This window comes from Hyperoodon ampullatus, assembly GCF_949752795.1.
Source record: "Hyperoodon ampullatus genome assembly, chromosome: 13".
Lineage (NCBI taxonomy): Eukaryota > Metazoa > Chordata > Mammalia > Artiodactyla > Ziphiidae > Hyperoodon > Hyperoodon ampullatus.
This window is the reverse complement of record NC_136926.1, coordinates 88,713,779-88,729,707: the sequence shown is the minus strand read 5'-3', so window position 1 is coordinate 88,729,707 and position 15,929 is coordinate 88,713,779. Positions and strand designations below refer to the sequence as shown.

The following is a 15,929-nucleotide window of genomic DNA, read 5'->3' as shown; positions in this document are numbered from 1 at the left end:
TTAGCAATTACACCCACATACCTGCCAGCTATACTCCAGGGACACCTTTTTTCACCGTGTACTTTATAAATCATAATTCGATCACTGACATGTCTTCATTTTCAACTGTGGTACTACCATCACTGTTACAATTTAATAGAATTATGAACATAACGTGAACCTGATCGCCTGGAAAAGCTGCCAATCAATACTCATGGCAGGCCGTGTGGTTCACGTGCTGTCCCACTCCTGAGGGTCACGGTGGGGGGCTCACGTCACAGACAGGGACCTGCTCCCCACAGACATGCTGACGCCACACCACAGTGTGTCCTGCTTCAATAAGCAGACATGATAAGGTGAATTTAAATCCACAGCACACTGCATACATTAGAGTAAATCAAAAGCAGTGCTGTTAAGGGTGGGACGCGCTTCTGTTTTTAAGTCATCCACGCATGGTTTGTCATAAACTTTAGCTGATTCTTGCACACAAATGTCCACATGAGCAGATGATACCTACACCCTGAAATAATACTTAATATAGAAATTATATATGTGAGGGACATGGCCACAGAGGAGAAAGGATGTTACCAACAGACAGCAAGTTTACAGGCTTAAGAGTCACTGAAAATTATGGCCAATCAATCTTTTTGAACCAAAGCGGCCAGGGGTCTTGGGGTTGCGTCGCACTGGCCTTGCTCACTCGAGGTGATGACCTGGCGCCCGAGGCACTGCCCCCTGAGCTGAGTCGGTGGCGCCTGTTGGTGACACTGGCTCCGTCTCAGCTTCCTGCCGCTGCACTGGACACACAGCTAACGAGGGCTGGATTTTAACCTTGTCCAGGAATTTCCAGGAACATTTAAAGTTTGCTAAGCTGGAGTCTGCTATGCTGAGGCTGTACAGGCAAAGTGACAGGCAAGCGGAACTTTCTATGCTCTTGGAGAAAATGAAATATCGATTACTTATCATAAGAAACAGTGACCGGGGCCTAAGTAGGCTGCAGGTTCTGAATCCGAAATCACCCCTCCCGCTCTGACGCTCCAGCACCCACTGCACGTGACAGCTCCAAACACACACGTCACTGCAAAGTGCCCAGTGACCACGCCTCAGAAAGCCTTTAACAGCTTAAAGTAAATTCCCCAGAATTCCATTATCTGTATAATAAAAATGCATTTGTGCACATGCACAGGTAAGGTAGGAGAGCCTCTCTGTTTTCAGGAAAGTGAAAATGAAGAACTGCTGCAAGATCAGAGACTCAAAAACCAGCACGTTCTACTCAATAAGTCACATTCTTTCTGAAAACTAAGATGAGATGACACAAGAGCCATAAGCAAATAGGGATTATAAGAGAATGGTGTTGATGCAGAGTGTATAAAGCCAATTAAGTCTCCTAAACGATAAGGTTGCTTATTAACCGTACACGTTGTGATAGGTCAAGGCTGAGGGCAAATAGAGAACATCAACCGAGCCATTTCCCTGAAAAAAGCTCCAGGGTGCAATATTCTAAGCACTTTATTCAATAAAAAATGCCTTTAAAACAGTACTTTGGTGATTGGGAAACACTGCTATCATCCGTCAACCTAACTGCAGCGAAGTTCACTAAGTGAAATAACGAACCGTTCAGATGGTTTTCCTTGGGTTCTGGGGACCTGCAAACACTGCAGCCACAGAGCGCTTTAAAAATGATGATGAAGTTGAGTCTTTTCATTTTTAGATTTAAATTACATGTTAGGGATTTCTTAAAGGTTATTTAATGGTATGCCACTTTTAATCATTGTCCAATTTCCAAAGTAGGAAGAAATTTTGAAGTAAAAAATTTAAATATAAGATTAGCAGTTTCTATTTAGTTCTGGAAATCTTGGCATCAGTGAAACCCCTCTCTACTGTGAATTCCTAATTTAAGATTTCAAAAGTGTTATAACATAAAAACCTAAAGATAAAAAATCCCAGGTATTTTCAATAAAAGTTTTATTTACTTTTGGGAGGTAATAAGGTAAATACGTAATACAGGATTTTTGAAACTTCCAATAAAATTTTCCTTGGGAAACATCTGTGGTCTAAGTTTCCCATGCTCAGGACTGGAAAAGCACACGTTTTCAGTAGGTAATCACATGGAACTTGAGAGAATCTCTAGAATGCTGGACTATGAAAACCAATGTGCTTAACCCTTCCTTTGTAAGAAAAAGCGGTGGTGCATGTCCTCTCAAAGAGCGTCACCAGGACCCGGTACCTGTCTCAAGGCCGACAGGTCACGGCAGGGTGACAGGTGCAGCTCCTGTGCGTCCTAACCACCCACCCCATCAGCCGAGGCCGCCACATCTGCTGGGACCACTGAGCTGTGCACGTCTTCCTAGGTTCCCCGTCACCCAGTAAGAACATCTGGTACACACACACGATTCCAAAAGTCATACTGAGCTGTGGCTGCAAAGAGATTCTCACACACCTATTGGTTAACATAACCTATAAAACAGAGCAGTGGTGATGATGAAGGGGACCCTGAGCTCCCGCCCACTGCGTAACTGACCTGGGATGTGGCGCCTGGAATATGCGCCCTGAAGACAGCGGGGTGCTTCCACACCCCCTGCTTTCCCCTCTGTATGGCGACTAAGCTACCCTGTGGAGCGACTCAGCAACTGACCACACCACAGGCAGCCCCAGTTTCCACGGGCTCTCCTAACACTTCCTGGGAAGAGAGGCATGGCGATTCACAAAAAGGAAAGGCACCTAACTCCGAGACACTGCCCGGCTAACTCACAGGGACAGCTCCTCCTGGACCAGCTGGGGATGCAGTGACGGGGATGCAGTACCGAGGCCCTGTGTCGATGAGGTTTATCTCAGGTCACCACCACACCTTCCGGCCCCCCTCCAAGCGGATCAGCAGTGCCTTCCCAGCACCTCCCAGGCCTGGGGTTCCGTCTGCCACGATGCACACAGCCCAGGTCCCGGAAGACGGAATGAAAGCACAGACTCTGCACGTGACAGGAGCACCGCGTGGCTGGGACACGTCACATGGCGTGGATGAAACATCCGAGGGCATTGGGAGGGAGAAGCTGGCGAGGCCACAGTCACTTGAGATCAGGTGCAGAGCTGCTGCTTTTCCTTCAGTTTTTCATTCCTTCTGGTTGAATACCAAAACTCTGACTCATTATAAGAGCAGTTAAGTTTACTGTAAACGCTTCAAATAATAAACGGTGCTTGGAAAACAGAACGTCCCGATCGCCCCCGTCACAGGGGTGCACCCAGCCCACTAGCTGCTCGAGACCAAGACGAGTGCTGGCGTCAGGTAGAGCTGGACACAGGCCGGGGGCAGAGGTCAGGCCCGTAGGCACCACACGAGCAGCCGGACTTGAGCGCCTCATGTCTAGAAACCACCATGAGGTCCAGGCCCACTTCGCAGAGCAGGAAGGTGTTAGGTACGGGGCAGGCACCACGGGTTCGGGAGCAGACGGCTGCCAGCACGAGAATGCCAGGGACAGCGGTACAGCTGCGTGCAGGAGCCCCTCGGGAGTGAACGGGGGGAGGGAGGTCCGTCCTGCGGTGTGGCGCCAGGGGGCTGGGCCTGGAGGGATGTCCTCAAAGCAGGTGCCCTTGCCTCCTAACTCTGGGCACCAAGACTGGACGCGTGACCCCGAGGTCACAGCACTGGTGACAACCACAGGGAAAAGAGGAAACGCTGAGTTTCAGTGGAGATGAAGGACCAAGTGGGAATGTTCTCAGCTTCCCATGTTGAAAAAAACCCAAGCTTTCATCTTTTTGGCTGTTTTTTCACCACCTATAAGCTCTAACATGACTAACAACATGTTATAATTTCTAAATTGACAAAACAAAGGTGGTGCTGGGAAAACTGGACAGCTACATGTAAAAGAATGAAATTAGAACATTCTCTAACACCACATACAAAAAAGAAACTCAAACTGATTAAAGACCTAAATGTAAGACCAAAACCCATAAAACTCCCAGAAGAAAGCATAGGCAGAACTCTCTTTGACATAAATCGCAGCAATGTTTGTTTAGAAGTCTCCCAAAGCAAAGGAATTGAGAGCAAAAATAAACAAATGGGACCTAACTAAGCTTACAAGCTTTTGCACAGCACAGGAAACCATCAAACAAAACAAAAGAAACCACCTATTGAATGGGAGAAAATATTTGCAAGTGATATGACCGATAAGGAGTTAATATCCAAAACATATAGACAGCTCATACAACTCCACATCAAAAAACAAACAACCTGATTAAAAAATGGGCAGAAGACCTGAATAGACATTTTTCCAAAGAAGACATACAGATGGCCAACAGGCACATGAAAAGATGCTCAACATCGCTAATTATTAGAGAAATGCAAATCAAAACCACAATGAGACAACACCTCACACTGGTCAGAATGGCCATCATCGAAAAGACAAGAGGTGCTTCCCTGGTGGCACAGTGGTTGAGAGTCCGCCTGCCGATGCAGGGGACACGGGTTCGTGCCCTGGTCCAGGAAGATCCCACGTGCCGTGGAGCGGCTGGGCCCGTGAGCCATGGCTGCTGAGCCTGCGCATCCGGAGCCTGTGCTCCGCAACGGGAGAGGCCACAACAGTGAGAGGCCCGCGTACCGCAAAATAAAAAAAAAAAAAGACAAGAAATAACCAACGTTGGCAAGGATGTGGAGAAAGGGGAACTCTTGTGCACTGTTGGCAGGAGTGTAAATTGGTGCAGCCACTGTGGAAAACAGTATGGAGGTTCCTCAGAAAACTAAGAATAGAACTACCATATGACCCAGCAATTTCACTCCTGGTTATATATCTGAAAAAAATGAAGACACCAATTCAAAACAATACATACACCCCAATGTCTGTAGCAGCATTATTTACAATTGCCAAGATATGGAAGCAACCTAAGTGTCCATCAGCAGGATAAAGAATGGATAAAGAAGATATATATATATATACAAGGGGATACTATGCAGCCATAAAAAAAGAATAAAATTTTGCCATTTGCAGCAAAGTGGATGGACTTGGAGGGTGTTATGCTAAGTGAAATAAGTCAGACTGAGAAAGACAAATACTGTATGATACCACTTATATGTGGGAAATCTAAAAAATACAACAAACTAGGCAATATAACAAAAAACAGACTCACAGATATAGAGAACAAACTAGTGGTTACCAGTGTGGGGAGGGATAGGGGATGGGACAAGATGGGGGAGGAGAGTAAGAGGTACAAACTATCATGTATAAAATAAGCTACAAGGATATATTGTACAACACGGGGAATACAGCCAATCTTTTTTTTTAAATAATCTTTTATTTATTTATTAATTAATTTATTTATTTTTGGCTGCGCTGGGTCTTCGTTGCTGCGTGCAGGCTTTCTCTACTTGCGGCGAGCGGGGGCTACTCTTTGTTGCGGTGCACGGGCTTCTCATTGTGGTGGCTTCTCTTGTTGTGGAGCACGGGCTGTAGGCACGCAGGCTTCAGTAGTTGTGGTGCGTGGGCTCAGTAGTTGTGGCTCACAGACTCTAGAGTACAGGCTCAGTAGTTGTGGCGCATGGGCTTAGTTGCTCCGCGGCATGTGGGATCTTCCCAGAGCAGGGCTCGAACCCGTGTCCCCTGCATTGGCAGGCGGATTCTTAACCACTGTGCCACCAGGGAAGAAACCCAGCCAATCTCTTACAATAACTATAAAAGGAGTATAACCTTTAAAAATTGTGAATCACTAACTATCCTGTACACTTGTAACTTACATGACATTGTACATCAGCTATACTTCAATTAAAAAAAAAAAGGAAATACCTATGTAACTAAAGCTTCAAAAATAAATTTGCTCTCAAAAAATAAGGCTGTGTTAGGAGCTGGTAAATGCCCTGAGGCTGCTGGTGCACTCAGGGTTTATCATTAGGAAGTGGGAATGCCGTAGCTGGGGCCCCTGTGCTTTGCCCCCTGAGACTGTCAGGGCGCTGCTGACAGCACTGGGCCTCACCTCCTATCCTGAAAGCACGTCGAAAGGAAAGATTTACAAGACTCAGGGGTTCTCAGTTGTGGGTGCAACTTCCTGGATTTTCAGAATGGAGAAACGTCAGTCCCACCAGGCCTGCTGGAAAATCAGCACTTCTAGAACTGAGCATGTGTGTAGAGAACGGCGAGTATGAAACAAACAAAACAAAACAAAGCAAAGCTAGTTCCACGGGGTGTGCAGACAGGGTTAAGAGCCCGAGCCGGTGGTCCACCTGTAGCCCCCAGGGGTCTGCAGACGAGGCCGTGCGGGCACCTTAGGGAATGAGAGTACTGTCATGGAAACCAGAGGAGGGACACCGCCGGCTGTGGCCGAGCAGGAAGGCTGCACAGCACAGAGGAGCCTGCCCGTGGGCAGCAGAGGGGCCCCTCCTGGATGCAGAGCCGGGGGCTGGGGGCGTGCTGTCAGGGAGGAAGGACTCTTCTCTTTGGAAATCAACTTGTTAATGGGATCAGCAGGGTCCTCTCTCTCTCTCTTTTTTTTTTTTTTTTTGCGGTATGTGGGCCTCTCACTGTTGTGGCCTCTCCTGTTGCGGAGCACAGGCTCCGGACACGCAGGCTCAGCGGCCATGGCTCACGGGCCCAGCTGCTCCGCGGCATGTGGGATCTTCCCGGATCGGGGCACGAACCCGTGTCCCCTGCACTGGCAGGCGGACTCTCAACCACTGTGCCACAAGGGAAGCCCAGCAGGGTCCTCTCTTTAAGACATTAGGTCAGGTTTCTTAAAACCTTTGATTGAAGGCACTTTTTTGAGAGGTTATTTACTTATATGATCCAGTTTTACAAGATATTTGAAGAAGTCTGATGACTTTACATAATTATCAGAAACCTGAGTGCAAAGGGTAGATGAGAAAACTATATATAAAGTACACTAAGATTGTACAGGAAGTGGACAAATTAATTTAATAATAATTTTTATAAACCTAAAAATCAAACAATGACTGACGTAAAGTCAGAAATGACTCATTTATCACATTTAAGATTTTACCATTTCTGTCTTCTGTAGATTTTTGAAATTATTTACATCCTAATTCTGTTTGTTTGTTTTTTTTTTATTTTTGCTGTACGCGGGCCTCTCACTGTTGTGGCCTCTCCCGTTGCGGAGCACACAGACTCCGGACGCGCAGGCTCAGCGGCCATGGCTCATGGCCCAGCCGCTCTGCGGCAGGTGGGATCTTCCCGGACCGGGGCACGAACCCATGTCCCCTGCATCAGCAGGCGGACTCTCAACCACTGCGCCACCAGGGAAGCCCCCTAATTCTGTTTTGAAATACATACATCGTATCTAAATTCTGGCAAAAATAACTGGAAATTTAATGTGCAAATCTGAAGATTCACTTGGAGAGAAGAGGACACGGGAGGGTGCAGCCTGCAGACCTTACGGAGTCAGTAAGCTCCCCGAGTCCACTCACGGCTTTCCTGGAACTGACTCGAGGCCATTCTGGGATGTATGGGCACATACACGCAAGGCCTGGGTCAGGGCAGGGGTCCCACCAGGAGGGAGCTGGCCAGATTTCTGTGGTGAAAGCCCGCACTGAAAACCACCGTCAAGCCCCCTCCTCACCCCACAAGAAACTCCTCAGGCCCGGAGCCCGATGAGCCCTCGGGGAGGCGCCGTCTGCACCCAGAGGACCCGTCGGGAATGGGCCGCTCGGCCCGACTGACCTCATCGGGGCTGGAGGCCTGGTAGGTGCGGTTGTCGTCGCTGAAATCCTGGTCGGCCTCGGCGAACTCGGTCTCCCCGGCCGCGCCACGGGCCTCGTACACGGGGGTCACGTTGTGACACAGGGCGACAGCCTTCACGGCCTCGTGGACCCGGCTGCTCACGCTTTTCCTGACCTTGGGCGCTGAGGACTGGGCTTTTCTTGGGGGTGTTGAACTGGCGTTGTTCCCACTGGCCTGAGACTGCATCTGTCAAACACAGGACGCCGAAGAATTAGAGACAGCAGAGCCGATGCTGGGATGAGTAACATGCATGACTTTGATGGGCTGCTTAGCCTTAGCCAGGAGTAAGTAGACCAGCTCGAGACAATCACCTCTGCCATGCGCCCCACTGGGGTGACAAGCTACCCTTTTATCCTTGTACTACAAAGTGCTCTGACATTCCCCAGCTGTCGAGTAACCAAAATATTCGCTATAATACTCAAAATCTCATAATCTCCTTTGAGTAGATTCACTGTAACCATGGCACGAATTTGCTAAGTCCTTTCTAAAAGCAAAGTTAAAAACAGAATGGAATAGGATACTCACGACTGCTGTCGTTTCTCTTTAAAAAGTGCTGTGCATAAAGTGGTATACAGCTGGGCTTCCCTGGTGGCGCAGTGGTTAAGAATTCGCCTGCCAATGCAGGGGACACAGGTTCGAGCCCTGGTCTGGGAAGATCCCACATGCCGCGGAGTAAGTAAGCCCATGCGCCACAACTACTGAGCCTGCGCTCTAGAGCCCGTGAGCCACAACTACTGAGCCCACGAGCCACAACTACTGAAGCCCGTGAGCCACAACTACTGAGCCCGCGAGCCACAACTACTGAAACTGTGTGCCTAGAGCCACCACAATGAGAAGCCCACGCACCGCAACGAAGAGTAGCCCCCACTCGCCTCAACTAGAGAAAGCCCGTGCCCAGCAACAAAGACCCAATGCAGCCAAAAATAAATAAATAAAAACAAAAAAAACAAACATTTATTTAAAAAAAAAGGTATACAGCTAAAAGCAGGAAAACATGATTATGAACGTTCCCTTAATATTATGAACTCATCCAGCTTTGCAACAGTCTCTGAAGTTAGAGTGTCTGGTTTGTAGATAATAATCATCAGATACAATAATCACCGCAGTGGGAGGAAAAGCGACCCTCCCGTCATATTTCAAAACTGTTCCCTTGAAGCCACCACCCACTCCTCCGGATGTGCCTGACGGCCCTGGACAGATGTCTCCGCCCGTGTTCACCTCCTCCGGTGGGGGGGGCCTGGGAGGACCCCGACCCCAAGGCCCATCAGACACTTCTCCCCTGAACCTCAGGGGAACTCCCGACAACCCTTAGAAAGCCAGGCCCCTGCTTCTGGGCGGCTGTGCAGAGCCCATCAAATCACAGTGCCGGCTACTGAGGGGCAGCTCCTCCGCTCAGCTGGTGCCCCGTCCAGCCCGCGCCTCCGACCCACACCTGCGTCCTGCCTGCCCCGCCGCTAGCGCAGCCGAGCCATGCGGCGGCCTCTTCCTGCTGAACGTGCCGTGTTCATTGGTGGCTGCATCCTTTCACTCCACACAGATTCCACTCACGATCACGTCCTACTCATCACCAGGTGCTTCCAGTGGGTAGACATGACCGGGTTACACAAGATCTGTGTTACGTTACTGTGGACCTAGCAGACTAGTATCATCTTAAAAGTGAAACGTAAGGAATAAAATCAGTTTCACGTAAAAGGCCTGTCTGCCCAGCTAACCAACACACAGCTTTTAGTAAAAAGATTTTTAAAATTCTTAGATGGAATACTGTTTGCTGTATTTGTATGACTCATCTTTTCTGCTTTTAATTTTTTTTCTAGTAAAATAACTTATTTGGAATTATTAAAATCATATTCATGGGTAATATAAATTAATATTTTTTAAAACAGATGTTACCTGGTACTATTTAATCTAGACATAGATTACAAGGAGAAGGGAAGTCGTATTCCTTCCCCTTTAAAATATTTTCTTCTATTAATAAATATTCTAGGTTACAAAATACTCTGTATTAAAATGAATGACATCCAAATTAATAAAATGCTTGGTTTTAAGTGTTCATGCATGTATGTGTGCTTCTGGGCACGTATGACCACACATATAATAAATACATACTCATATAAGGTTTTCATTTGACAGCATCTCAAAAGTAAAGTACATGCCAGACTGGTGCACATTACAGAAAAAAGAGACAGTTTTCACAAAACTGAATATAAGGCTGACAACATACAAGGAAGAACTGCAGAGGGCAAGGGTAGTTCAGTCCAGTCTTCGTGAAATCAAGTGGGAAACAAAGGCCTGCAAACAAGAACCTGCCGACCTCGGCAGCTGAGGGCGCCGGTGTGGCCCAGGGAGCCTGGCGGCAGCAGGGAAACATCACAGCCCGTGAGCGCTCTGCGCGTGCCAACCCCACACACCTCGCTCAGCTCCTCAGGAGAGAAAAGGCCTCAGGAAGTGATCCTGAATCAATGCCCTGGGATGGCTGGGTTTGATGACACCGAATCAGTGACTGCAAGTTATACAATGGGTAAGAAGAAACCCAGTGACTGAAACACAAGCCCTACTTGGGAAGGGGCCGTGGAAACCACACAGCCGAAAATAAACTAGAAGGTGGCTTATGTCCCCACTGCTCCATGGTCTCCGCCTGACCCGGGCACCCAGTGGCCCTGACACACCTCATGTCAGGAGTCTGAAAGGTTGGGAGGAAACAGCCCAGACGCCCTGGCAGAGAACGGATGCTGTAACCACCAGGCTGTGCCCTCACGTGAAAGAAACAATTCCTCTTCCTGTAGAGGCTCCGGTGAAAGAGACAAGATTGAGGTTTTGTCTTAAAAAACAAAAAAACAGGGCTTCCCTGGTGGCGCAGTGGTTGGGAGTCCGCCTGCCGATGCAGGGGACACGGGTTCGTGACCCGGTCCGGGAGGATCCCACGTGCCGTGGAGCGGCTGGGCCCATGAGCCATGGCCGCTGAGCCTGCGCGTCCGGAGCCTGTGCTCCGCAACGGGAGAGGCCACGACAGTGAGAGGCCCGTGTACCGCAAAAACAAACAAACAAACAAAAACCCCTGTCCTTATCTCTGAGAGATACAGACTACATATTTACAGATGAACTAATGTGATATTATCTTCACTTTTCACTTCAAAATAACCATCTGAAGGACCATGGCTGTGATGAAGCAGGATCAGCCGCACGCGCTGATAATCGTGGAAGCTGAAGGGCAGAAAAGTTACGGTTCCTACTTCCGTTCACTGAAAAGGTTAAACATATGTACCTTTAAAACATGTGAGAAAGCCTTATTATGAGGCAAACCAGAGGGATTGTTCTGTACACATTCGACGCAGGATTCCACTCAATACTCTTAAAAATACTATGTTTACTGAGTGATTTATACAAATAATCCACTAAGCAAATTTAATAAGAATAAATGATTTAAGGTCGTTAAGGCTATGATTATACAATATAGAAATTTTAATTTAAAATTAGTCCAAAAACTGTTTCTTGATTTATAAACGAACGATGAGTAAAGTAATGCCTTAGCATCATCAGAGAAGGTGCCACGTTGCAGGTCAAGCAGGTAACAGGCTCCGTGTCACTCAGCGGCGCCGGGTACTTTTGCCAGAAAATCCCCTGCAGGACTGAACCGGCTCACCTGTGAGTAGGCATTCATGAGCTGGTTCTGGATCTCATCCATCGTGTCCGTCCCATAAGACACGGTGCCCAGATGCAGCCGCTTAAATACCATCTCGTTCCGGGTGAGGGTTCCTAGGACAGAAGCAGCAAGGACACCGTCAACTCGGGTGGCCCGTCAGGCAGCTCGAGGCCGCACCCCACACGCCCCACGCCCAGGGCTGGACACGCTCTGCACCTGTGAACACGCTGCTCGGCCACACAGAGCGTCCTCCAGCGTCACCTGCACTATGCTTTCATTTCACTAGTGAGGACCAGAGCTTTCTTCCTGGAACGTCAGGTTCCCCTTCCAGTAACTTTTAGTAACGGCAAGGGTTCTGGTTCTGTGGAGAAGGTCTGGACTCTGTCTTCCAGTTCTGAGTCACTCTCTTTGTAACTACACCCTAGAATGCTGCCTGAGAGACCAGTGCGTCGATCCGTTTCAAATAAGTCTATTTCGAAAAATTAAGTATTTTTCATTGCACAGAAACAATGCGTTTAGGCCTTGGCATCCACGTGTGTCGTACGGAGAGGAGGTGAGGAAGGAGAGGCGTTTTCTCTCCAGCTGCTCTCCAGCCTGTGAGCCCCGGTGCTGGCCCTCTGCATCTGCCCTGGCACTGCCCACCAACCCGGGCAGGTCAGTTTTAGGCTTCAGCTTCCAATCAGAAGATACACAACCAAACGCAGTGAAGTAACAGCAATGAACAGAGGGGCAGCAGAGGTAACGCCGTGTATTTCAAAAACTTGGTGAACTTCCATTAAGAGTGGCACATAAGGGCTTCCCTGGTGGCGCAGTGGTTGAGAGTCCGCCTGCCGGTGCAGGGGACACGGGTTCGTGCCCCGGTCCGGGAAGATCCCACATGCCGCGGAGCGGCTGGGCCCGTGAGCCATGGCCGCTGGGCCTGCGCGTCCGGAGCCTGTGCTCTGCAACGGGAGAGGCCACGACAGTGAGAGGCCCGCGGACCGCCAAAAAAAAAAAAAAAAAGTGGCACATAAGTTCCCAGTGTTATTTATCTTGTGACCCTGACAGGGGACCCTAAACACTGTGCATCTAGCACTTAATATGAAAACATACACGCACATAAACGCACACAGTCTTGGCTGCTCCGGTTTTACGGAAGGAGGGCCACACGGTGTGCTGCAGGGGGAACCCCCTGTGAAGCCCGGCACCGTGGGCTACGAGCTGTGCCCCCCAACCCTGTCCCCGGGATTTCTGCACTTGTTTCAAAGCACAGAGAAGGGTCACCCACGGGCACTGACGCAGTTAAACGTGTGAACACGAACAGACGGCCACGCGGCCACAGTAGAAGCCGGACCTTTTACGTGTCTACGAGACGCCACAGTAACGAATCTTTGTTTTCTTTGGCCCACACAATGTTGAAAATATAATACAAACTGTTTTCATATCTACCTGTGACTCCGTGCCCATTACTTAGGGCTACTGTTCAAAGCAAGACAGCTCATTTGACAGGACTCCCCCCAGCACCCAGAGGTTATTTTAAAATAAAGGGAAAATCTATAATTTACAATTACTATTTAGAGATTGTTTTGGCAAACACTCTCAAAAGAATGTATATAACATATTATCCAGGGTTTCATAAATTTCAAAGAGCAGCTACTGGCAGGGATGTTTTATAAATTCTGCCTTTTACAAAATTCTAGGTAGCCCCTTTAATAAATGGCTCCTACGGTTCTTTGATTAATAGAATCAAAATTACATAAGAAGTGCAGTTTTGTTTTGTTTTTGTTTTTGTTTTTCTGTACGCGGGCCTCTCACTGTTGTGGCCTCTCCCGCTGCGGAGCACAGGCTCCGGACGCGCAGGCTCAGGGGCCATGGCTCATGGGCCCAGCCGCTCCGCGGCATGTGGGATCTTCCCGGACCGGGGCACGAACCAGTGTCCCCTGCACCGGCAGGCGGACTCTCAACCACTGCCCCACCAGGGAAGCCCGAGAACTGCAGTTTAAAGGGGTCTTTCTGGTCATGCCATCCTCATTAAATAAAGAATAACTAACTTAAATACTAGGGTATATTAAATAATGTAGTTAGCAACAATTTAGCCTCCAAATGAAATAAGGAAGTTCTATAAATGCTTTATTTCAAAGATTTGATATGAAAACAACAGTTCTATTATTTACCTATGGTCAAAAGATAATGAAAATTTACATTGATTCCTATTAGATTAAGTATGAAGTTTACCTCTATTACATGCACCCAAGTGGACAGTTCTCTGAGAAATGATCAAATACGTTATTTAAATTAAAAATATTTTACGTCTCAGATTAATTGATGTAACTGAAGAATTTCATTTAGACTTTTTTTCTCTGATATACCTTGAATGTCATGAGGCAGTAAGTTACAGTGGGGATGGTAAATAGGCACACATGCTAAAGAGTTTATAAACAGGACTGTGGTTAATGACACTTCTTTTAACCTGACTTTTTATTACTAATAACTTAATCTGTACAGCAAAGTTAAAGAATATTACAACAAACGGCTGTACAGCTCCCACCAAGAATGAACTATTAATTCTCTAGGTTTTTAAAACCACCTCGTACAGGAAAGAAAGACCCTAAATAAAGAGGCCACAGTCCACCCGGCCTAGGAACATGGCCACCACTCTCCAGACACACCAGCAACTCTCACATTCCCACGTCTCTAATGAACTTGGAATTCAATCATTCGTTTGGCAAAAAACTCCTTATAAGGCATCACTACATGCTGGGTTTTGGTGGCGCCTCACAGAGATACTTTAAACTCTCAAGCCTCAGTGCTTGTCTGCAAACTAGAGAAATTACCACCGGTCCCGCATGGATATGGCGAAGAATAAAAAGACAAAAGCTACACCAAACGCTAAGGGTGACACAGCCTGACCTCTGTCACTTGAACCCAACACTGTGCAGTGATGACTGTGGCATCTTCCAAAGTTTCTAAGTTGCTAATAAATCATGTTTTCAATGGCTTAGAACTGATACATTTGAACAAATGACTAGCACTCCTCATCAAATAAATAATAAAATATTAGTTATTTTGTCACCTGAGTAAATGTACTCACATCTTGTTGGGTTGAAGAAACTGTAATATTTATGCAGACAGTCCTTCATGTGTCACATGTAATTACTTAACATATTAAGATGCATCATCAAAATATTTTTAAAATTTCAGTGGTGTTTGTACTCTGCAGCTGACTCTGTAAAGTGCTGAGCGGGAAGGTCAGTGCTAGTCTCGGGCTTTCTGTGCCCTCCTGACAGCAGGTAAGTATAAGATTCTACTGGTTACTGAAGGGTCAGCAATGCAAAATGATTTTTCAAGTCTTATCTTAAATGTTTTCATGATTCCAGCCAGTTGATAGTTTCTACAATTTTTGTCATCTTAATACAACAAAAGTTAAGATGTCCCAAATCTGAAACGTGGAAAAGGGCGGGGACTCAGAGAGGTGGGCAGTGGCCTCACAGTGACCTGAGCATCGTGGCAGCTCTGTGGACAGAAAACGTGACAAAAGGTTTGTTTGTGATTCCTGGGGGAAAAAAAGAGAAAGCTGTAGCTCTTTAACAAAGCAGTTTTTTGGACTACAATGAGCTAAGCAGGCAAAAAGAAAATTAGTTTCCAAAGAAAAAGTCCCGTGGGCACCATTCTCCGGGTGGCGACAGATGTGATTCATAGCCACGCAGAGGAGGTGTTGGAGAAGCAGACACAAAGCTTTCTGGTCAAACCTTCCTGGGCTGTGATCTGGCCTCAGACCAATACTCTGCAGGCCGCAGAGGAGCGGCTGCAGGACAGTGGCCCATCCGCACCGGGCAGGTCTTTCTGCAAAGATTCTGGTCAAGCAAAGTGACAAGGACACGCGGTCAATGGCTGTATTGAAACACGGTTACTTAGACCTTATGGCGCAGGAATGGAAACAAAAGTTCTAAAAAGTGATGACTAACTTACCAGACTGCAGAGTACGCATCCGTTTAAAAATTATTCGACATTCTTTGATGCGGAGTCACATATTCTCTTTGCTGTATGTGAGGCTTTCTCAAAAGACCACGAGCCCTGCACTGCTGGCCTCTGTATGTGTGTGCTACCTCCACTGGCCCAACACCCCAAACGTCAGTCTCCCTCACATCCAGGCACCTGCGTCAGCAAACAGCTGCATCAGTGAGACCGTGCATGCCCGTTGTAACTAAGGCCCCAGTCATGGCCACCAGGCAGGAGAGGCTGCAGTGGTACCTCCGGTCGAAGGACACCAGTACATGCTCCGCTGCATGTGTGCGCACTGACTGGCACACATGTGCTCTGGTGCCCTTGGAAACCATGCAAACAGTGCTTCCCCACCACGAGGATGCCGTCCTATGAAACTCACACGTGATTCGAGTCTAAACAAAGTGGCGTGTTGGGTAACGGATGCTATAATTAAAATGCGTCCGAAAACCTGTTGTTTCAGTGGGTGTTTCAGGAATGGCTTTGTTCTACACGAAGATAAAAACTAACAAAGGAATTAATGTATTGCTTTAATAGGCTGCACCTGAGTCAAGTTTTAAAATTTATGAATCCTCGGCAGCGTTGTTCTCAAACAATGGCATTGTCGGGGTAGC

At 47.6% G+C, this 15,929-nt stretch overlaps 1 protein-coding gene across 2 annotated transcripts in view; it reads right to left on the bottom strand.

Moving 5' to 3' along the window:
* The window catches only part of ATP9B (ATPase phospholipid transporting 9B (putative)), a gene marked incomplete at its 5' end in the record, with an annotated part of 207,075 nt that overhangs the window by 32,495 nt on the left and 158,651 nt on the right, over positions 1 to 15,929 (bottom strand). For both annotated transcript variants that reach the window (XM_079717497.1, XM_079717496.1), the window contains 2 exons: positions 7,635 to 7,880; positions 11,335 to 11,447. In XM_079717497.1, coding sequence (XP_079573623.1) covers positions 7,635 to 7,880; positions 11,335 to 11,447 — 359 coding nt within the window. The remainder of the gene's footprint in view (positions 1 to 7,634; positions 7,881 to 11,334; positions 11,448 to 15,929) is intronic.